A 24,146-nucleotide genomic window follows, 5' to 3' on the forward strand; every position below is an offset into this window, starting at 1 on the left:
GACATTAAATCCACACAATGTCTCTTGGAGAGGGTAAAAAGGAAAATGTAGGTCAAGATGTTGAGATAGGGATTGCTTCTGAAAGATGAAAGCGTAAGAGGACTAAGCTTTCATTCCTTATGTTTCTTTGAGATTTCAAACAGAGCGTTATTTGATAATGGTTCCTTTCAGAAAATTGGAATTTAATACAGCTAATTATAAGTTAGAGAATTAATGTACAGCGAGTTCTCCAACTGAGCTGGTATACCATGCTGATGCTTTTCACCAGCATGTCCCCAATGCTTATTATAGATCTTTTCTCCAAATACGAAGGCCAATCTGCTCTCACGCTAGGCTGGATGGCCCAGGAGCTGGTGGGAGGAGGCAAAAAAAGGAATCTGTGATCTCCAAGGCTACTTTAACACGGAGCCTGCAAGGCTGGAGTGCTCCTCACAACACAGCAAAATGCAGAAATAAGCCCTACTTCAAAGGGCAAAAGGGAGCAGAGAAAATAGGGGAGAAAGAATAAAAAAGTTAAATTAAAAAAAAAAACCCACAGAAGTACTAGTAAAGGAAAATGACACAGAGAAACAAAAGAAAATATAGATTTCCCTGATTATGATTAAAAGAGAGGAAAAAATATATAGACACAGAATAAAGAGCATAGGGAAAAAGAGAAGGGAATACTCTTAGCTGTTCAATATTAACCCAAAAGTATCTGAGAATTGTCTTTTTATCCTGAGGATTATGCATAAGCAGTCATGAATTGGAGATCCTAAAATGCATCTCACAGAGAGCAAGTAGTATAAATATCCCTGACCACAGACAGCAGCAGCAGATGCAGCCAGAGTCGGACTGGGAGCAGTTCTTCTGCAATTCAAAATTAAGCCGCGCTTCACTGTTCACCTGAACAGGTTTGATGTGCTCTATTTTTAGAGATGGACCTGAACGTGTCCAGCAACATCTGCTGCACATCACCGGTTAGTACACACAGTAAAACTGAAGCTTGTCTAGTCTTAAATATAGACATTCTTTGCATGAATTTTAAAAAAAGAAAAAAAAAAGGCATCAGGGGAATTTCTTTAATCAAAGAGGTGCCAGTAGCTTCCAGTTTACTCTTTACGATTATTTCTAGTAGTAATCTAAAAAAAAAAACCTAAGTCAAGCACCATGTATGTTTAAATTCTCTAATGCTTACATGCTCCTACAAAGAAATCATCTCACAAATAGAGGTACAAACTCTGTTTTAAGGTCTCAATCACAATGGCCATAACCATTTTCTTTGTCAAAATGATACCCCCCTCAATCAAGCTGTAAACTCCTAGAGGGGAAAGTGGCCTTTTCAACATAGTTAGTGGAGATGTCCTATCCATTAGCAGACTGGCTCCTCATATTCTTACATGGCCCCGCCTGGCACAAGCAGAGTTTTCCATAGGATGACACCTGCAGCCTTCCAATACTCATTCGGTACCACCGGACTGAACCGACACAAAACCTGCCTCCCTTAGAGGAGGGGGGCAGAGCACAGACTGAAAAGATAATCTATCTTTCTTAAAGTCAGTACTTTGGCTTAATTTTCTCTGCAAATTTGGTTAAAAAGTTTTCATGAGACTATCACCCACTGAGTCCAAGATGATTAGAGACACTTTCAATAGACACTTGCTCAGCCTTTCTCTATTTGACCCAGGCAGGTGGTAATCCTGCACATCTCCCAATCCAATCATGCTAGGGTAATCTAAGGACTGTAGAGCCCTCTTTCCCACAAAATCCAATAATGAAGCTTGCAAGCATTATCTTAAACTCCTTTCCACATCAGTCATCTGTTCAGCATAAGAATACAAGACACATCCATAATCAATAACATCATCTCCAGAGTCGTGGCTGCACCAACGAGCTTTTGCCTAACAAGTAACCAGAATGAGAGAGAAAACCTGAAATATCCAAGGGCATCATTGCCCTTTGCAAAAGTAATCTGTAATCTATGGAAAAGTGCATATAAACCCACCACTGCAAATGGGCTGTGTCTCCTTATCCAGGAGAGCCTTGTCCGTTTCAATTACGGAAGGCCATTTCTGGGCAAACGTAAGCTGGCATTTGAGGTTCATCTTTGCAGGACAAGGAGATGAGGTAAAGCTTCGGGGATTGGTATCTACCAAATAGAAGGTGACAAGCTTTCCCTGGCCACAGATCCCAGTCCAGCACGAACAGCTGCCTTCAGTCAGCTTGGGGGAAGCAGGCAGCAAGTCTGTCTGTGGGAAGCAGTCTGAAGATTTGGAATTCAAAGCACGTTCTGATACCTTTGGTCCGCTATTAACAGCCTCCACCTGAAGGCAATTTTTGCTAATCTCTTGAGATGTAAAGTGGCCAAAGGCAAATATTGTACTCTCTTTGTCCATTTTTTTTTTCCTATCACTTCTCAATTTCTTTCAGACTCTCTCCACAAGTAAGTGGGACATCGAAGCACTGCAGTGCTTAGCAGTCACAGTAAACAGGGCACCTTCCATCGGCTGCCCAGGAATCTCCCACTTTTTACAGCAGCAGGGGCAGGGACCACAGCCTGAGGAAGAACCACCTGCTTTTGAGGTGGAAGAGAACACGTCATGGTGCAGTTTACCTCTAATGTACACCCACGCGCACACCCGGAGAGCAGGCAGAGGCTGGATTCAAGGATTTCAAAGGCTCACTGCTCTTGAAGCTAAGCGGTGGCCAAGCAAAAAGGGGAAAAAATTAAATTAAATGCTGTTGTGGTCTTCAGTCATTCCTTGGAATGGCTGGCGGAGGCCAACTCCTTTGTGAGAAAAGTGGCTTATCTCCCGGCTTCTCAAATCATAACAGGGGTCAGATGAAGAGGCTTCCACTGTTTGCCAGCTCCGGCCCTCTGCGGGCTGCTAGGCAGATTGCTCCAGCTGGGCTCCTTCCAGCTCTTCCCTTCTGCAATTCTAGCCTATAGCTTGAATAAAGCAAACAAGATGAGGGCTTGCAAAGATAACGTATTTTGCTTCGTAAACAGATGCAGAACAAAGCACAGGAAATTCTGAGCGAAGTAAAAAGCGAGCGCTGACGGTTCGAGGCTTATCTGGAACGAGTTAGCCTCTTAGTGCACCGAGCTGAAGCATCACGCAGACCTCGCAGCGGCAGCCGCGCTCGCCAGCAGCCTTGGGAGGGAAGCAGAGCAGGGGCTGAACAGCAGAAATGCAACTATCTTTTAGCCTTTACCAGAAATCCAACTACCTTTAGTGCTGGCAAATCCTCTAGATGCACTGGAAGCAGCAGCCCCACGGCAGGTTCAGAGAGTCTTGCAGGGCTCGTAGCCCTCGTGCCCTGGTCCCTAAATTAAGGGTTGTTACGTACTGTTAACAATTGGACATCCCCTTCATGGGACTGAATTCATTTACAATGGGAAATAAAGGACATAAAGCACAGCTGATGGAAAAGGCATACTTCATCTAATTCTGGATACGACATGACATTAACTGCCTGCACTAAATCTGTGCTAGCCAGACAAAAATGATAAAAAGTAACAGGCACATTCATTATACATAATTTGCCACATGCCAATTTCCCAGAAATATTCTCCCACGGAAAAGGAGCTCCTACACACACTGGAAAGCATCTACTACATGATCAATCTCTCACTGTGATCATCTGTCAAAAGACAGCGGTCCATTCAGAGCAGTTTATTGGAAATTATAAGTCAAAATCCTCACCAAAATCAACTCAAACTGTGGAGCTGCTAATCAGGAATGGGGAGCAATTGCATAAGCTGCTATGGAGTGCAAGGTGGAGCTGGCTAATTCTCAGAGAGCTCCATTGCCACTGATCCTTTAGCCTTTCACATCACAATTTCTAAGGTGGGTTCAACAACGCCCACAAGGTGCTCCACAGCAATCTGTGGGAATTAGCAGTTTATTCCATGTCACTAAAAGGATCCTCAAATCCATGCTGACTGACAAGCCTAAGCCACAACAAGCCAAAGCCTAGGGTCCATACAGGTAATGGAGGGTATCTGAGGTCAACAATAAGGTGCTTTGGCAGCTCTTGCTTTGCTCTTGTGTTTACTGTGCCCATCAGTAGTTAGAGCCATCTGTCACTAATCTCTACTTTTCCTTTTAAGACCACTTTACTGGCAGTGTTGACATGATAAGGTTTACAGCACACATGACATCTGCACTGATTAAACACAGCCTAATGGCCTTAAAAACAATCTGCTGGAGGGATATTCTCCAACCATTCTCCCCCTTCCAAACAGGAAGCACTTTCTGAAATGCCCACCATCCCGCGGAAATCCGGCCTGGGGGTTACAGGACAAGACAGACACTTAAGAGGCTGAAAACAGAATCTCCTCTGACAGTCTGAAACATTTCACAAAGTGCCAGCAAAACTCACTCCAAGCTAAGCATGGACAACCATGGACCCAGCTTCACTAAGCACAGCTCTATTGCTTCCCTATGGCAAACTGCACTAAACAGTCTAAAGCATTGCTGAAACTTCCTTCTGCTTTTACTAGTGAGTGACATTTATTTTCCATTGCACTGCTGATTTCTTAACAAAACAGTGTCTGCTATCTCAAGGTCTATTTTTTCTCCCCTGATGCTTTACTGGTAACATCCCGCACCATTTGTCCTTCGAACTGGAAGCGCTAGTTCTTTAGCGCAGAGGTTCCTTCTGCCAATCACATTTCTCACGGACGAGAGCGCAGCAGCGAGAAGAATATTGGAGAAAAGGAAAAGCAGCAGATTCCACCCTGGGAGCTTTTAGGCTCCACTAGAACATTTTAATAAAAGCCTAACTATAAACCAGGTCTAGTAGTCACCAGACATCAGATGCACAGAAAGAGCTCAAGCCTGCTCTTCCCCATGCCCACAGCTTCCAACAGCTGTTATTCCTAAACACAAGAGCATTTCTGCTCTCTTTTTCTGACCATGTTACTATACTGCTGCATTCGCCTCCATTTTGTGCCGATATTCCAAGGAAGGGATTTTCGATCCCTCTCCCTAGCATGATCCACCAGACAAATTATGGAAGCCTGTAATTTACCACACCTGTTTACACTTGGTTTCTCCATAAGCCCCAGTTTATCCTTTTCCTCCTCCGAAGGCAGCTCAGGAGCTGGAGAGCACAACCAGCCCCAGCCAAGCTCTCCCTCATGCCCAACTTGACCCTCTCCAACCCAGCAGCATCCCGAGGATGCAGCACTCAGCGCCTCTCCCTGGCTTTTAACACTGCAGCACAAATCCAGGCATCCAAAAGGAAGGAATGACAAATCCAAGCTTTTGCTGGCAAAACACATGGCTGGGTTTGCGTCCCAAGCACTGGCTCTCACCACAGAGAGGATAGAGCCAATACTCCTCATCCAGGGATTTACATCTTTCTGTCAAACATCCTTCTCCAGTCAACTGAGATACACGTACAACAGGTGATGCATAACTTGATACAGACTTCTACAGATTTAGTACTTGAGGAAATACCACCTTCCTTTTAGCTGTATACACCAACCAAAAAGAGTCCAGAAGTGCAGATTTAGGCTGGAAACTTCACTGCTGTGGAAGGTGGAATGAAGCAGTTTGCCTGCCTACAGCCAAGGGTGCCCTCTGTACTGCGGGCACAAACAATAAACCTTGCACTTGGAGAGCAACACTGCCATCCCCCGTGGGGCCTAAAAGAAACTTTTAATTCACGCACAATCAGTGCAAGGAATGTCACCTTGACATCATGAGTTTTCTTCATGTTTAAATCCAAAAGCCAAAATTGCAAAGGTTTTCCCTGTTTTTTTTTTTTTTTTTTTTTTTTTAAACACTGCCTCTTGTTTTGCTCCTGTTTCTGGCACCACTGTCCCTTGCAGCATCTGAGCCTCTGCTTCCACAGGATGAGGGTGCCAATCCAGCAGCTTGCTCCTATCAAAGGGACTGGGTCTGCTCCCTCCTCCAAAGGCTTCCATCGGGATACCCCGTTCGCTCATTTGTAACGGCTCTGCCAATTTCTTTATGAACCTGTAAAGTTCTTTAAAGCAGAAGAAATTATACCTGCTTTTTTGTTTTTTAACTACATACAGGTTGGTTCTGCCACTTCAGCAAGCCAAAGTAGCTGCCCTGTGTGCTCAGGGACAATGGTAGCTCTTTTCAGAAGTCCAGAAAATGATGCTTTAAGAAAAACAATGGTAAAATGTCATTCTTTCACCACTTACAAAAATATCAACCTCATCTTCCAAAGAAGAGCAATGATCCGTGTCCTTTAAGAGGCAACTGTCTCGCAGTCCTGCCGAATATTGGGATTGCTTTAAGGCAGGAGCACAATTTGGACATAACCGAATTGGGTAGAAATGGCTGAAGGCATAATTGGGCTGGCAGAGCCTTTTTGAGTGGTGATGATGGAAAAGGCAGAAAGAACCTGTGTCAACTGATGAGCAAACAAGTCCCTGGCATGCTCTGAGTTCTACTGCAAAAACAAAGAAAAGAAAAGAGGTTTGGGATTTTTTTTTCCCCAGTGGAGCCCAACCCCAACATCCTGTTATTCATTTGTTAATCTTTAAGTTCACTTGACAGTAAGCAAAGTAAGAGTGATGTTAAGAGTGCCATGACAAGTTTGCTTAAATGCTTATTTTCCAAATCTTTTAGTTGCAAGCAATTATATTTAATCATATTTTAACACTAGGCAAACAGAGTGTTCACTCTGAATGTAAAGGGAAACTATCCCAAAGCCGAAAGAAGAATTTCTTATTCTGTAAATGCACTTGAAACATCCACTTATGCAGACAAGGTTCCTTTGCACATTCACAATATTCTACTAAATCTTAAGACACACACACACACTACCTACTGTCAACAAATGCAATTTCACATCACTGATGGAGTGCAAAGCTCCCTAGACAAATATGAGCATAAAGCTTATTTCCAGTACTTAATTGGAGCCTTCAGAAATAACAGATGAAGCTGGGAGCCGCTGTGATGAATGAAGAGGGATGCTCTCCTTTGAAAATTAAAGCCTCCTTTGTGGGTCAGGCTACATGTCTGTACAAGGAGGCACGGAGGCAAAGCCTGGGTGCGCAGCGGCACATTCGAGACAGCAGATCAGACCACGGCAGATTTAAGGCAAAAAGAAATCAGAGCTATGAAATCATGTATTTTTACTCATTCCTTCATTTACTGAAGGCATACACATTCTAACGTCTACCTGAAGCAATATATTCCCTCCCATGCATTCAGATTTGCCAGCTAGATGGTGTTTGCCACAGGCTGAAGCCACCTAGCACAGGGCACTGCCATAACATCTTTCTGGGACAAACCATAGCCCCCCCAAGGCCACACAGACATCCCAAGAAGTCTAGGGCCTAATTTGCCATTTCTTCATTACTGACCAGCTCGACAAACAAGTAAAATTTTCTTCTTTGGTATATTGTAACATTGCTTTAGCACAAACTTCTCATTTAAACTTCTCAGAATTTAAAATTTAACTATTCTTTTGAGACTACTGAATTTACACTCACAAACAGAATGCAAGCAATAATTATCTCTCTTTTTTTCACTGCCTTATCTCACATTTTGCATAATAACTACTTCCCATGGGAATTAGTTCTCCTCTTTACATGCTGATTTCTCAACATTGGTATCACAACTCCAAACACCAATCCCTATTCTTAAAATTTTAAGGCAAATGACAGGCTGCAGTAATCTAAATCCCTAAAGAGGTCCCCGTGGGTGACCTTGTTTCCATAATCAGGGCTCCAGGTCCCTCTTCATGGCTACAAAGGATTCTTTGACAACCTACAGAGCATCCCCTTCTGGTCTGTATTCCCCTATGTCAGGGGAGAGCCTGGCAAACAAGGACACACTGTTGTGGGTCATTCTGCAGGCTGTGAATATTTGGGGTCGACAGGAACGCGCGTGCACCGTATCCGCTGACAGAACAACTACATCTGCTCTGCTTTCTCTGAAATATTTCAGGTCAGGAAATAATAATAATAATAATACCTTTAAAAAGAGAGCACAGAATATCAGCCAGGATGAAAAATAACCAGGAGCCCAAACACAGAAGTGAAAATTAGCAAGTAAAGAGGAAGTATTAAAAAAATTAATAAAAATCAGAAGAGTAAGAGCACCTGCATGTACACAAACCCACTTTCATCATCTTCCCCAAACAGAAACATAGTACTTGATTCAAAATCAAGTTTAAGTTGTAGGGATTTGGTGAAAAAGTGAAGACGGAAGGTTTGTTTTCAGGATAATATATCTTTAAAAGCAAAATACAGCTAGAGATAGGTATGTATATAATCCTTAATACCCATTTTAATTTTTACTTAAAAAAAAAAAAAAGCTTTATTAGTCAGTGAGGTATTGCAGTTAACTGTCTCTGTATCACCACTGGGTCCCTTAGGGCCTCCAGAAACTTTAGAACAGGAAAGGGTGTTGATGGGTTTATTTTTCCTAACATTTAAATTGAACTTGCTTTATGTACCCAGAGTAAAAAATGCACTACTGTGTCAGGTGCCTAATTGTTATCTACTATCTACTGTCCTTACCAGTTTAAATGCTATTAAATGCTATTAAATGCTATAATCTTCATATGCTTAGCAGTAACTAAAAGAAAATGGGAAAAGCAATTTCTGTACCATGTTCCCCCAACCTTCAGCCATTTCAAGCCCATAAAAGCTTCCTAAAGAAACCAGCTGCACGGTACCACTTCATGCTTTGCCTTCCCTCCTTGTCAAAATGCACTGCTTACTAAGGAAACAATCTCAGGCTGCACGCCTGTCGTGCTTCTAAAACAAGGAGAAAACAGTTCAAATAAATAAATAAATAAACAAATTTTAAAGAACAAACCAATCCCCTTTCCCTACAAAGCCTGGGGACCTCTGAGCTCCTGGAGGTCTGTGAGACTGATCCACTGTTATACAAGGGGCTTGGAGAGCTTCAGCTCCTGTGAGCCTCCAACGTCCCGTGCCTGGAAGAGGCCGTGTTTGCTGCGTGCCGGGAGGCGCCGCCTTCTCCACGACTCCAGCTCCCCAGGGACAGCCCCAGAGCGGTGCTGCACACCCCCCATGCCGCACGCGCCTTCACACACTCAACTAACTGGAACTCACGCCAGGCACCTGAAGGGAAGTCCAGTTTTACAGGGACCAGCACTTGTCAAGACAGCAGTGGGTGCCCACTGTTACCGTGTTCAAGCGCATGAGACCTTTTGGAGCAGCACACACAAAACACTGCCTGTGGACTGCATATGCAAGCAAACATTTTTCACTCCAACAGCATGAAATTGTGGCTTTAAGCCTCGAAATACTACTGTTTCCTCAGGTCAAAACAGCTTGGTAAGTATTTACGATGATCTGTTTTTTCCCCCTCAGTCCACAGTGATCCGTGGATTTTAAAACACATGGCTATGTTTTTTTTCTAAAAGATGCAACGAAAAAACATGCCTCAATAGATTTGCTTAATGTCACCACACAGCATCATTCCGCTCCCATTTGCTATGCTTTGTGAGAACAAAAAGAACCACGAGCCTAGTCACCGATCTCTGTGAAGGCAAAAAGGCATGGGATGATATAACCCTGAATTAGAGCAGCAAGCTCTGAAGACATGAGCCACGTTATTCCCAAGGGAAGCTTGTGGCATATTCCACGTCTGGTACCTATACTGACACAGCATTCCCCAGCCACTCACTTTTTAGCTAAGCTGGGGAAACTAGACACCAGAAACCCCTCAGTCATCCTGTAACCTGGCACACCATCAAAGACCCCTAAATGCACAATTACTGTGCTTCACACCTCTACACTTTTTTTTTTTTTTTTTTTAAACTTTGTCTAAACAAAACCTCCACAATGGAATAAGAAACTTTCCAAGAGAAACTGTGTTTGACAGAAGATCAATGAGGCAGAAGGGCTGGAGGAAAAAAGCCAGAATTGTTCTGTTTACACCCTCCAAGCTTCTTAATGGCTCGCTGGTAAAGCTCGATGCCCCCTCCTTTCAGATCAGTATCTTATATTATTACTGAACTCTGAAGTCTGCGGTCGTCTTTAATCACATTAAAGAGTCTGCAACTGCTTATGCAATACAGAAACTTTACCAGGCTCTCTACAGTCATCCAACCAAGCTGCTGGATTTTGCCTTGTTGGCAATAATGCTCAGTAAAAATGCATAAAACCTGACTCACCATGTCACAAATCCAAGTTACATGTAAACATGAATAACGTACCAAATAAGCACCCAGCTGCTGCCTTAATGCATTAGCACATCTATAGATACCCGCACGCTTAAAAGGAGCTGCCCTAAACCTCCATTAAATAAAAAAGAAAAAAGCAACTTGTGAATGAAAAGGAAAACATAAGGCTGCCCAGAACTCCGAATCCTGCTACTCGTCACTCCCAGGGCTCCAATTGCATGACGGAGCCTTTCTAAGGAAAGGTCTTGTGTCAGTGAGCACATCTGAGACACACTCTGTTCTACCTCTCGCAGCACTACTGCTATTTTAAGCAAGTTTATCAGGGAAGGGGCAAGAAACTGCAACACACTAATCGGCCACTAGATTAATAAAATGAAAAGCCTACCGATCTGTATCATCTAGATTTTTTCTGTATCTGCTTTAAAATTTTTTAAACTATTGCTCATTGAACAGGTGAACCAAGAAATCTAGTGTGCCAGTCTTCCTGCCTGAAGCCTCCCAAATCTTTTTGTCTGTTAATGCTTTCATATCTCTGGGCAATGGCATATGTTTAGATTACACTGGAGACACAGCTCCTGGTTAATCAGTTTCTTGCAGCTAAATACCAAAGAACAGGTAAATTCTGTCTGACTGTACTTCAACAGGAGAGGTGATATTCAACCTCAATTTTCAATAAAATTTACAAGCAATTAGTCACCTTTGAAATGGCTGTCACCTTCCCTGTCAATATATTAGTACACTAAGAAACAGATATATTAGACAGATCATTCATTTTCTGTGGAAGGGCAACCTCTCTCCAGCCTTTTTCCTGACACCTGCTTTGCACCCTGATCTCCCATCTCCAACGGCTTGTTAGAAACAAAACCAGGGATTGTTCAGTGGGGCATTTTAAGCACTTAAAATGCAACCTCTTCTTCTTCTGTGCAGCTGAAAGGGGCACAGTGTTTGCCAGATGGTACAGGGCCTCCTTCCTCATTACAGCTACAGAACTGCAGTCAAAATGACCGAATTCTTCCAGTCGTACCAAAGACGACACTTACCATTCACTGCCTTGAGACTTCCGTTAATGCCATCACCATGTTGCCTCTTCTGTGCATTCTTGAACTCCTTGAGAGATAAATAAAGGACCTTCCGTACCACCCTCTCCTCTGACCATGGAATCCCATCACTGTCATCCTGAAAAACACGGGAGCGAAAAGGAATCATTAATTGTATGCAGCTAAAAAAGGAGACAAAACCCAAAAGCTTAACACATAACTATTTGTTTTTGATCAGAAAAGCAAAGAAGCTAAAGAAAATCACCATATAATAAAATTAAACCTAAAAATAACATACGTTAACACAAAACAGAGGCATTAACTCAGACCGTTAGGCCTTCTAATCCCCTTGCTCTGCTAATAGCAGTAGCCCCATACCAGGTGCTAGGCAGGAAATGAAAGTTATTTTTTAAATCCCTGTAATGAATCCCTCTGCCTCATGGAGAAATTTATCACAGGCAGGAAGTGCTCTCCCAGGCAATTAAGAAGAGCCAAAAAAAAAAAAAAAAAAGTAAAAAGAAACATTTAATTGACCGTTGAATAAAATTAAGAGGTAAGTTCAGAGAAACAACTTTTCTTCGCGTTTATGCCTCGTGGCTTAGTGTATTTATATAATAAGGCTACATTATCAGTTCTCTGCTTTAGTGATTTATACTTATTTCAGCATTACAATGTAGTTGATAACAATGAAGTTATTCTGAATTTATCTCAGTGTAAAGTGGAATTTGGCCCACAGGGCCTATGTTTTCTACTTTTATTTTTAGAAGACAAATGCTACGTTGTCAAAAGGCATCCAACTGCGTGTCACATTTAGTACTATCTTTAGTTAAAAGATTAATTCCCTGGCAAAACATTTCCCTAAAGCCTTTAGCATTCAAATAAATTAAGTCGGCAAACAGACATAAAGACATTAGAGAGATCAGGTGGGTCTTGGCTTTTTTTAAATATGATATTTTCATAAGCTCCGATTTCAGTATTGTCACAGGGTTTTCAAGTTGGCTATTTGAGTGTTCCCGCCCTAGGACTCCTCAAGGGCTACCTTGTGCCCAACAAGAGGATTAATGTTTCCAGGTGGACCTTGTTTCGGGGCACGTAAGGTGGCACACGCCACGAGGCGAGTCCAGGCTCTCCTGCATGTAAAGGAAGCGACCACCACAGTTAACTTAAAGGAAAGAATACAGAAAAGAGCCTGGCGTGACCTACTGAGAGCTTTTTCTTAGCTCCTCTAGTGAGATATTTAGGACTGGTAGATCAGATTCTGATCAATACCATTTCCCCTCCACCCCCAAACTGTATGACAAATTACTTGGCCAAAAAAGAAGAAAAAAAAAAAAAAACCAAGCAAACAGAAAACACAAAGCAGCCAATGCTCTGAAAGCAGCTCTCGTTTTGGCAGCGGGCTGCACGCTTCGCGCTAGGGACAATCTACCAGGCTTTGAACAAGGCTGCGCTTATGCCCGCGGAGCTCTGGAGCACGAGGAGCTGCACGCCAAGAAAGCAAACTTTGTAGCTCACCACCCGCAGCAACGGGGAAAAGGAAAAAAGAAAAAGAAAAAAAATCTTGTGGCAAGCACTTTAAAAGGACTAAGAAGCCCCGTTATTTTGTCATGAGGAGTTTGTACAACAACTTTGGCCATTTTGCTGCCAGCGCGGCTTCCACCCTAAGCAGGGCTGACAGTAACTGCTGGAAGTTGCAGCCTGCTTAATTTCCACGCGGGTGGCCAAAGCGGCGGCGCTCGCGCTCCCACAGCCGGCACGCGGCGCGAGGAAGCAGCAGCGGGATCCGCCGGCCTCAGCTCTCACCTCCGACGCTACATTAGAAGGTACGGAGGAAAATGGTCATTAAATCCTCAAGGAAACTGGGCTCCTTCAAGATATCGCTCAGTTACTGTATGTTACAGCCACAAGACACGCTGCCTTTCCTAGGCTGTGTTAAGCAAAGGTGTTCTCCCTCTAAAACACTAGGCCCAAAGTGGGAAAGCCACCCCAAGCCGCACTCCTCCTCCACCACAGCAGGAGCACGCGCTGCATCCCCAAAAGATCCACAAGTGGCAGGAAAGCGAGGGCCACCTACTGAGCACACTGGCTTTTGTGTTTTTTTTCTGCTAAAAATGCAGGCTGCATTGCAAGCACGAGGAGAGCCAAGGTGACTTCGGCTGCCGGCCCGGGTTGCTCGGAGAGCTCCGGCATCGTTGCTCCGGCAGCGATGGGCACACGGAGACACACGACTCACATCTCAGGTTCACTCAGAGCAACCACGCCGCTCGTCAGCCCGGCCCAGCCTCGCCTTGAGCAAACAGCAGTCACAGCTCACCAGGTAAAGCGGAGCTGGAGCCAGGGAGGACGCAGGCAGCGCTTGGGGCTATTTGTTTTGCTTTGGGTAAATACTTCAGCGGTGATTGTTTTATTGGAAAAGCCAGGACTTTGCAAGGTACCCAGATACTTGCAAGCATGTGTGTTATGAGTCAGCGGGGCTGGCGGGCTTCCAGCTCGCTCGCTGGGTCTTTCCCAAGCACGCATCTCCTGACCCCGTTCTGCGTGCCAGGTTGCAGAAAGCAGAACAGCAAAGCACAACCCCCCTCTTCTTCCTTTTCCCAGCGCCGAGACCCACGCTCAGTTAAGATCACTGGGGCACCCACTGCCCTAAATGAACGTGCTTTCATGGCTCAAGAGCCCCAAGAGAATCTTTCCTACAGATATAAAAAGGTCATTTTGAAGCAATGTGAAAAACAAACCACAAGTTTCTTCCCTTTCCTCAAGGATATTTGTGAAGGAAAACTATTTCAAAGGGTTTTTTCTTTTTTTTTTTTTCCCTCTCTGTGTTTAGCTAGCAACAAAACAAAAACCCTCCTTTTGCCTGAAAAACCGACAACACATTTTCAAAGCTCGCCCGAATTACTTCTCAGCTGCGGAACCAAAATGGAAATGCATGTTTACAAAACTGGAGACCCGCAACAGCGCCTGCCTTTTGGCTGCGCGTTATCAGCGGAAAGCAGCTCTACCTGCTTTCCCTAAAAAGGCAAGGCAGCGCTGGGAAGGAGAGAGGCAGCCGCAGGAAGCACGCGCTGGGAGCTGGGCGCAGTGGCGGGCACGCTCGCCCCCGCTAGGCAGGAGACACCCGCTCGCTCCTTCGCAAAGGCTGCTTCCTTGCGGGAAAGGCACGGGAAGCTCCTAAGAAAACGCCAAGTGCTGCTATGATATAAACACACGCGTTCCCCAAATGCATTAGCCAGGGGCTCTGCTGTGCTACAAAGTGCCACTGGCCTGTTGATGGCCCTGAGCACACGTCACACCCGCAGAGGCAAAGCCCCTACAGCCTGTAGGTGCAGCCCCAGGCCTGCCTAACTTGCAGGAGAGCGGGCGGTGGCACGATCAAGCTGCGCCAACGGTTGGTTCTCAGCAGAAACTCCCAGCAATAGTTTGAACTTTCAGTGAAATGACTTGAAACGAGACTCTGAAATACGCAAGCGAAGCTCCACAAATAAAAGACCATTTTGGACTTCTTACAACCGAGCACGCTCTTATGCAGACCTCTCCACATCCAAAGTGGTATTTTGCATGTCTTCTGCCTAGCATCAAGGTCTCGCCACTCCCTTCTCACAATAAAATTTGCACTTATTTAATATTTAACTTTTTAATCAAGTTTAACTATCCAGAGAGGATGTGGCAGTTTCATTTGGAACAAGCTGCTTGTAATATAGTGGTGAGAAAAAAAAAAAGGGGGGGGGGGGGGGGGAACACCAAAAAAAGCCTTGTGAATGGCTCAAGTTGATGAAGATTGATACGGCTTGGAGATTTGACATTATAGCGACTCATGCCTTCTGGAAAACATAATCTGTTCTCTCTGGTTTAGGAAAATAGGTCATGTTTTATAAATGTGCTAACTAATACAAGGAAAGGAGTTTTTTTTCTTTATTAATAGTGCTGCTACGACATCAAGTGCATTTGATAACTATAGTGATTTTTCCCTAGTACTCCCAGAAAATATTTCCAAAAATCTTGCGTTAGGCTATAGATCTTGCCCAGCAGCTTTTATGTTGATATGGCAGATACAACGTGAGGGAAAATGAAAATACCTCTTCTTCCTGCTTTTGCACTTCTCCTACAAGTCAGTCAGAGTCAGTTCCCAGCCTCCTGCTACATCTGGAATTGAACTTCCTTCTTTCAGGCTCAGTTCTCCCAAGAGCTGCATGGGAGAGCGCTGCTCTACTCGGGTTAGTGAGCCCAAGGCAGTTTGGAGCCTGGTGAGCTCCAACCTGCCCATGCAAGGATACATTACGGTTGAAATTTCCTACCCAAATACAAGTGACTAAGAAATGCCTCAGAATAGAAGGTTCTCAGAATTGAGGCATTAAAAAAAAAAAAAATCCTTACTTTAGCATCTTAGCCCTAAGACATAAAATCCTCTTAAAAACAGCGACTCCCCAGGCTAAATGCCTCTTTTACATAAACTCAGAGACCTTGGCTGTTTCTGCACGTCTAGAAAAGCAGTACTCAATACGAAACTAGTGAAAGCCTACAAGATATCAACTGCTTCCCTTGTTGGGCTGCCAAGATAAACACTTGAAGAAATGCTAAACCCAAACAAATTCAGACTAAAACGGGGCCGAAGGTTCCCTCATTTATCAATTTGCAGCAGAATTCCGGCTTGCATCAGCCCCCCTCCCCCCCCCAACAGCAGCTACTCCCAAGCCGTGACTTTCTTAAGCCATGCTTAGGAGCTAATCAATCATTTTACATCCCGAACGCAGGAGATTGGCGCGCTAATGGGAACTGGCAGCGTGCACAAGAAGCCACAAAGGGCCCAGGGTGGCGGAGCGCGGCGAGGAAAAGCCGTGACGGCAGCAGATAATATTCAGGCTCGGGGAGCAGTTTTCCTAATCAGCTTAAGCAAATTCCCCTCCGGCGACCACGGGGGACGAGCTGCCCCCAGGCCTGGCGCCAACGTCAGCCCTCGGACCCGCTCGGCTACAGAAACTGCAAGAAAACCGTCTCGCACCAAGACAAGGGGAAAAGAAGAGTTGTTTTGGGATGGAGCAGCTCCCACGGCGCTGGCTGGATGGGAGCATGGAGAGGGCTGCACGGGAAGGGAGAAGGCGCAGCTAGTGCCTGGCAAGGTTGCCTCTTCTGCTTGAATACGGCTCTAAGTCGGTTCATGCTTTGAATCGATGAACACGTCCCTTTTTTGACATGTTTTCTGCAAAGGGGAATGTCTCCTCATATGCAAGTGGAATGATCACTAAGAGGGTGTGCGCCTATAAAAGTAGGTGCCTCCTGCTTCGAGACCAAAATCCATAATTCAAGCATCATTTCTCATGTAGGTGGACAGGTCTAAATCATTTCTAAAAAAAAAAAACTATGCCTGATTTGGGGGGAAACAGACACTCTCACTTGAGTCCTAACTTCATCTAAGTGCCATGAACTAATGCAGACTTATCTTTGATTACAGCCTCCTGCAAACTCCAGCTGAAATTGGATGAGAAACTTCTGCCGAGAAACAATTTATTACATAACGCAGCTCTGACAGCCTGGGTTTCTGGCCACCAACTGAGCCTTTATAAAAAGGCGCTGGGCAGCTGCCAAATCAGCGCTTTGAGCCTTGGCATGTCAGACATCTGAGGCAGTAGTCAAGGCAGCCACATGCACGGTGACATCCCCAGCCCTGCACTTTTATGGTTAAACGCTACAGCCCAAGAACAGAGCAGTACGAGCCATTAAACACAAAGGTAAAAGTCTCCTGCAGCTGTTGATCTGACAATTCTGATCACTCTGCAGAAGACCGAGAACCACAGCAGGGTTTTCTTTTCAAAGGCCTGGTATTAATTTGAACATAAAAGTAGCTTATTAAAGAGAGACAGAGGGAGAAGCGCGTAACAGCAGCCAGCTCCAAAAGTCCTTCGCGTTCCTCGTTCGAAATCGCTGCACAGAATTTAGAAGTTTCACTTTTCACACGACCTTACTGTCTCCAGCAGGAACCAAAGAGTCTCCAGCAAGTGCACCTTCGGTATCCTCAGAAAACAACAGTTCAAGAAAATTACAATTTAAACGTATTTTTTCTAATTAGTTCCATTTCTACTAACTCATAATTTTATAAGGCATTTAAGTTCCATTATGCAACTATGTGGACAAGGTCCAATCAAAACCAATGCGTTTTGCAATTTAGAGACCTGACATTAAGACCTATAGATGTAAACTTCCATATGGCTAATCCAAGCTTCCATATATTGCTCATTACCTAGAGATGCTTTTCACCCACAGACACCATGCCCGATTCACCCATTTGTATGTGCTAAAGTAATGCCACAGCAGTAGGGAAAAAAATAAAGACACACACAGCAGGTTATCAACCTGTCTTCCTGCTATCCAAAGGGGTACCAACTTCAAAGGAGATTTTAATTTTTGTCACCCCATGCTGTCTGAGGGGTGTCCATCAACCGGCAACGGAGAGCGTGGTCCCCTCTCTCTACCAACCCTTGTGCCCAGGGGCAGGGACAGAGATAAACCTAGTGCTAGAAAGTCTCTCTTAGGAGACTGAGGTCTCATCTGCCCAACTGACCTGAAGCAATTTTGCCATGTGAGATTTGGGAGAAAAAATAAATAAATTAAAAAACAGTCTGACTGATACAGGCTCTTGGGATTCTGACACCACATTACATGGACAATATATTGCTTTTCCTCAATTGACTACTCAGAAAGCAGGACTTTATCAGACACCTTTTATCCTTGCTTCCATCCCTACCTGGCAGAATATCCTCTAAAGCTGGGAGCAGCAAGCTAAACTAAGCCAATTTAAGAGGACACACGAGCAGGCTTTTTCTAGTGTTAAGCTCAAGGTGCTTTCGGATCACCTCAGTCATATCGGCGAATTTTCTGCAGGAAGGTTGGCTCTATAATCAAAGGAAACCTACAGTCAGAAGTTTTCCCAGGCTCCTGCTTCAGGCATAGAACTGAAGGCATTTGAATGCCCAACTACTACCCAAACGACGGTATTTCAGCAGCAGGAAAAAAAATGAGTCGGTGCTCTGCGCTTTGCTTTGGGTTCAGCTCCCTCTCCCCTCTACTCTTCCCCAATCGAGGGCAACATTCAAACTTTACTCGAGTTATTAGAAGCACATCAAAGAGTATTAAGCTTTTAAGTGCACTAATTGACATTTTAGCACTTCGAAATCCATCTCTGTGTTCTATCACGCAGTTTAAGGGATTTGCCTCTCCCTCCCATTAAGTGCCCCGTATTTTAGCGGGGAGAAGGGGATTTTCAAAGCTTTTTTTCCCCCCTCAGAGAGAATTTTAGCGAATTCGGTTTACAAATCTAACGCACTTCAAAAAGTAACACATTTCACAAATTTAAGAGCTCTTCCATAAAAGCTGTAAATGGCATCGCAGCTATAACTCACAAGCTTCTAAGCTCCAATGAATCCTGCAGCTGTTCGGGCACGCCAAAGCCAAATCATTGTTACCTTCACACTGCCCCAACTGAAAAATGCACCACCACATTCCAAGTCGGAAAAAAGAATAAAAAGGAAAAAAAAAAAAGAGGGAAGAAGAAACACCCACTAATGACTTCACAGCTTCTTTATCTCCTCTTGCAAAGCTAGAATAAGACAAAAACTCGACTCGCAAGTGACACATGTTCTATATTCTCCCGAACAACCTCTGAGCCCGCTGCCAGATCCACATTCCCCTCTGCAGGGGCTCCAGTTTCCCGCACATCCCACTCTCCAAAGACTCGTCTCCCTGACAGCAGGTCTGGACCTTGTTCTGTTGCTGTTGCGCACCAGCATGGCCACCTTCTGTGCTGTTACAGAGATCCTCGCTTGGGCCCGATATTTAAGGCAGTAAGGAAGATCAAATTAAATTCTCGAGGTTTCGAGCCCTTCCGTTCCCCGTTAGATCTATTTTGGGGCTGGAGGCTGCCAGTCACCCCCACAGAAATCTGCACGCAAAACGAGTCTTTTAACAGGCTTGTTTATGTCTCCTGCAGCAACCAAGAGCGCAACACCATGAATCTAAGCAGCACTACAGCATGCAACAGAAAATTCAAAAAGCCCAGTATTAAACCAGCGATAAACCTGCTGCTCCCCGAGCCACACAAAAAGAGGGCAGGATACAACACGTGAAAGCAGAAGCAGCCAGGTTAAGAGCAGGATTATGCTACACATTTGGGGGCGAGAGGCAAGCAAGAGACATTAGTTGTCCTTCTTCAGGAAAGAGCTTTGAAGCAAACACCCATCAAAAGAACTGAGGGCAGAGTTTGATGACACAGAGCAGACAAAAATTGATTGTTTTCTCCCAAAGACGGGAAGAAAAGGCCATCATTTAAGAATGCAGGCTTTAAGATTACATGGGAATTTAGATCTTTACTGGTATCAGAAAGAAAAAAAAGTGGGCAATGCACAGCATTCTCTTTTTTGTGAGTGGGATTTATAGAAGGCTGCATGTTGAGATGAGGCAGTTGCACTACAGGAGTCCGCTGTCTTCGCCCCCTACATTTTTTCCTCTAGTAGAGTTCAGTTGAACTCTTTCCCATATTTATCACGTAAGGGGGGACAAAGTCCATTTGCCTCAGGGAATAGGCACCCCCATAGTTGAGCAGCGAGCCTAGCACACCAGTAAGGCATGTCTAGGATGCACATTACCAAACTCAGCCAAAATTTACTGGTATGCCTTTGCTACTGTGCTCCTTTAAACCTTTCACCTCTTAAACTATGAGTTCAATGTCAGATTATAAACATCATAAAAGCTTGTAAAACCCAATCATAAAACTGCCAGCTCATTTCCAGATTATTTGCTCTTAGCCTTGCAAAAACATCAGGAGCGGTGTTAGACTTGCATCACCCCCAGGCGTGTCTCAACTCTTCTCCGTTTGCATCACTTAAGGTCACTGCAATGGCCCTGGTGGTGTCACTGGGCCGGGTCTGCGTCACAGCTGCACCGTGGTCCGTGACCCATTCACAGAATCACAGGGTGGTTGAGGTTGGAAGGGACCTCTAGAGATCATCCAGTCCAACCCCCCTGCTCCAGCAGGGACACCCAGAGCACCGGGCACACGGTGCTATCCAGGCGGGTTTGGAAGATCTCCAGAGAAGGAGACTCCACTGCCTCCCTGGGCAGCCTGTGCCAGGGCTCTGGCACCCTCACAGTGAAGAAGTTCCTCCTCACATGGAGATGGAACTGCCTGTGTTTCAACTTGTACTCCTTACCCCTTGTCCTGTCACTGGTCACCACTGAAAAGAGCTTGGCCCCTTCCTCCCTACATTCACTGTGGAGTCCATTCACACTGTGGGAGTCTGTCCCTTCACTGGCATCACGTAGCAGCTTTCAGCATGGTCCCGCAGGAGAAAAGAGGTGGCATTTGATAATTCAGGCAGGGATTCCTCTTCAAGCAGCCCCATCGGCCCCCCAGTTCCCCGGGAAAAGACTGTGACTAGATGGAAGCAGCCTGTTAGCTTCTCTGCGAGAAGATATAGCTCAATAAAAGGAAATGCTCACTGGGATCCAGGCAGGGCAGAGATTATCATTAGAAGTCTGAAACATCCCAGGAACGGCCCAAATCCTGCTCAGCAGAGCATCAGGCAACACTGCAGTAAAGTGAGAGCTCTATTGCTGCAATCAAGCCTGTGACTTGCAGAGGAGACCCTGCCCACCCCACCGACAGCAAACCTGCTCTCACTCTCCGCTTGAAGCGCACATCAGAGCACTCCCTGGCTTTGGCTCTGCTTGGCATTTGCAGCAGGGAAAACGAGGCAGTCGGAACAGGGTGGAAAAGAAACCAGCAGGACATGGTATCCGCTTTTACAGTCCAGGGAGAAAGGAGATGGCAGCCAAGAAGCACCCAGGCAAGTTTAAGAGCTGCGTTTGTTTCCATGTGCCCTTCATCGATTTTACTGGTTTGTGAGTTCACTCGTGAGTAATCCTGCACAGAGGGGCTGAGTGTTGCGAAGGGTGGGCAAGGCAGAAACACCCACCCAGGGAGCTCAGAAACACCCACCCAGGGAGCGCATCTCCTTCCACACCCGCCTCCCTCCCCAGCCAAACAAGCAGAGAGACTCGCGACTCTGTGGGGCACCAACCATCTTTCCTTAGGGAGTCCCCTTCCCTTTGTATTCCCTTTCCCAGCCTCCCTGAGGAGGCAAGGAAGACAGCAGGCTGGCAGCACGGACACTCCCCGACACAGACAGGCATGAACTTGGTAGCTCCGCTTGGCTACCGAAACTGCCTCGGATGCCCCGGGCACGTGGCAGTGTTGAGTCACGCTGCGAGATCGCGGCAGCCCCGAGCGCAGCCGCGCTTCACAGGATAGAGGGGATTGAGCTGAACGTGCCTCAGAGAGTGGATTGGGCAGCATCCTCGTGGAAAAAACACTGGCGTGACTTACTAAAATGCCCCTGCAACCTGGGGGACCCGCTCCTCCCCACTACGCTAGTGTCCCGGCCACCACGTTTGGGCATACAGATGTAGCAGCAAAGCCACAGCTTCATCAGCCACTGTTTTCACAACACAGATTTCAAATATTAAGCACTTATTGAAGACTTAGAAGTTACTGTGTAAATATTTGTACTATATTATACTGCTAGCGCTTCCTCACCAACTGTAGAATTTTTAAATCTATCTCGTGTGATAAAGCTTTATTTACATATCACACTGCTCTCGATATTCAACAAAGTGAACTGACTAAATTTACACCAGCTCCATTCAAATAGTACATGTCAGGAAAGAGCAATGCCAGTTTTCTTCTCCGGTACGTGTCTAAACTAAACCACAGACAGACCGGCAAAGAGCTAACATCAATCTCGCAGAAGCCCTTTTAACGAGGCACTAACAGTCATGGGAAAAAACACGGAGAAAAAGCACCTTGATCTTAAAAACATCTCATCACTTTTGCTTCATTAATGGCAAAATGCAGTAATTTTGCTAATTACTCCAAATAGAGAGTCTTGTCTCTGCTTATAGTTTTGGAAGCCTGAGTTGCCCACTCGGGCCCCACACACACTGGACTATTTTACCAGTGTTTTGAAGCATTCCCAGGGTGTTAGGATGCCCGCAGGCAACGCAAACAGCCCCAGAGGACAAGCAGCTTCTAGACTCTAATCTGGGCCCAATCCACGCATTCTGTGGATCCTGATCCACAATGGAGGGCAGAGACGGATAGTAAGGGAAAGGCAGCGCTTCATTCCCCCCCCCGTTCCACAGCAAAGCAAAGGCACTAAGGGTGGCACTAGCTAACAAGTGCAGGGTGGCACTAACAGGGTGACCAGTGGGCCAGATTATCGCCCCCTGCTCCGTTACAAGAGCAGCACGGTGAGAAGCTGCTCACACAAGCAGCTGATGTTCTCTCTGTAAAGCACCATCAGGATGTCAAGAGCAGGAAATGCAGAGTGCCATTGTAACTCGCAAACAAAGCATCTTATTGGGGAAAAACTTCTAAAAAAAAAAAATTGAAATAGTTTTTATATTAGGCATCCATTAAGAAACAGGTCATCAGTAGCCTCCACTCAAAACAAAGAAGTAAATAAAAAGCAAAAAAGGAGAATTATGGGGCTCCAATTAACAGTTGGTACCGAGCTGATCACCACATCCTCATTGAGAAATCTGGGTGTCTAAAGAACCCGCTGTATTGAAAAAGCCCTGTAGTGCCATAGCCTGCTTACTGACACTGAATCCAAATTGCAGAGTTTTTATTTTACATACAGAAGATTTTCTCTCCAATAAATGCAGATAGACTTGCACAATCATATGTTAAAGAGAAAGAAAAAAAGAAAGACAACAGAGCTGAAGTTGCATGCTACCTTTCACCAGCCCCACCAGCTGCAAATACGCCATCAATTGTCTGTTCAGTACGTGCTAGGAAAGCAGAGGAGGCTGCTTAATAGCAATTCTCTTGATTTCTTCGTGTTTACTTCAGGCTTAAGAAAAATGGCCATGAAGGAGGAAGATTTCTCTTCTCCCTTTTACAAATACCCTTGTTTCCTATTTCATAACAAGCTCTTAAGCTCATACCAGGTTTACAACTTCGCTAAATTTAAAACGTTATGGAAATTGGAAAAACAAAGTACAAATGGAAAAAACAGCCAGAATTTTTCCTCAATCCTGAATATGAACAGTGCAATACTAAGAAAAAGTATATCCAAACATTTTGTATTTGTTACTAGTAAGCTAGGCTTCCATTAAATATGTATGTATGTTTTGGAGAAACATGTCCCTGCTTCCACAGAAAGACCCCTCCCATAATAATAATAATAATAATGGGGCAGAAAGCACCTATTTTTGTCCATTGACTTATTCAAGAAAACTCAAACGTCACTTTTGTACAATCCTTCATCCACCTTTACACACACAGACTCATGTACATGCAAAGAAAAACAGGGCTTCCCTTGGCACACGGGCTCCAACGTCTCAAGTTTTAGGTTTCTGCATTTAGGTCTTTTATAGCTCATATGCATATACATATATTTTTATGTGTGTGTGTGTGTGTATACACACACACATATATATACACACACACACATGCATATAGCTCATATGCCTATTAAAATGCAGCAAACTCAGCCCAACTGGGGCAACCTGCTAGCTCAAATCCAACACTGATAAATGAGCAGCGTTTTTGTCAGGCAACTGTCTTGCATTTTCTCCTTACCACTCCAGAAATGTTAGTAATACAACAATTACTTAGCCATACAGATTTGCGGTTAATAAAAAGACCGTGCTTTGAGTGACAATATCTACTTTGCCCTCGCAGAATCAACTCTCATTCCCCATAAATAAATGTTATTATCCCGGAATTGAACTCTTGAGTGGTGAACTAGTAGCTTGCTTGCTTTGATACATTAAGTGCTTTACATTATGGATAGATCCACTGCCCACTCAATCAAGAAAGGTTACCAAAGTAATGCTGTAATCTTATTTAGATTCTCCAGTATTTATTTAGCTTCTACAGTCAGGCTTGGATAGCTGGGGAAAAAAAAAAAAAAAAAAAAAAAA

At 44.7% G+C, this 24,146-nt stretch overlaps 1 protein-coding gene across 2 annotated transcripts in view; it reads right to left on the reverse strand.

Annotated features, from left to right (window-relative positions):
• The window catches only part of JARID2 (jumonji and AT-rich interaction domain containing 2), a 191,899-nt gene that overhangs the window by 96,725 nt on the left and 71,028 nt on the right, over positions 1–24,146 (reverse strand). For both annotated transcript variants that reach the window (XM_026047069.1, XM_026047068.1), the window contains exon 2: positions 11,172–11,307. In XM_026047069.1, the coding sequence (XP_025902854.1) occupies positions 11,172–11,307 (136 nt within the window). The remainder of the gene's footprint in view (positions 1–11,171; positions 11,308–24,146) is intronic.

This window comes from Nothoprocta perdicaria, unplaced genomic scaffold (genome assembly GCF_003342845.1).
Source record: "Nothoprocta perdicaria isolate Ctin4 unplaced genomic scaffold, notPer1 scaffold_47, whole genome shotgun sequence".
NCBI classification, from domain to species: domain Eukaryota; kingdom Metazoa; phylum Chordata; class Aves; order Tinamiformes; family Tinamidae; genus Nothoprocta; species Nothoprocta perdicaria.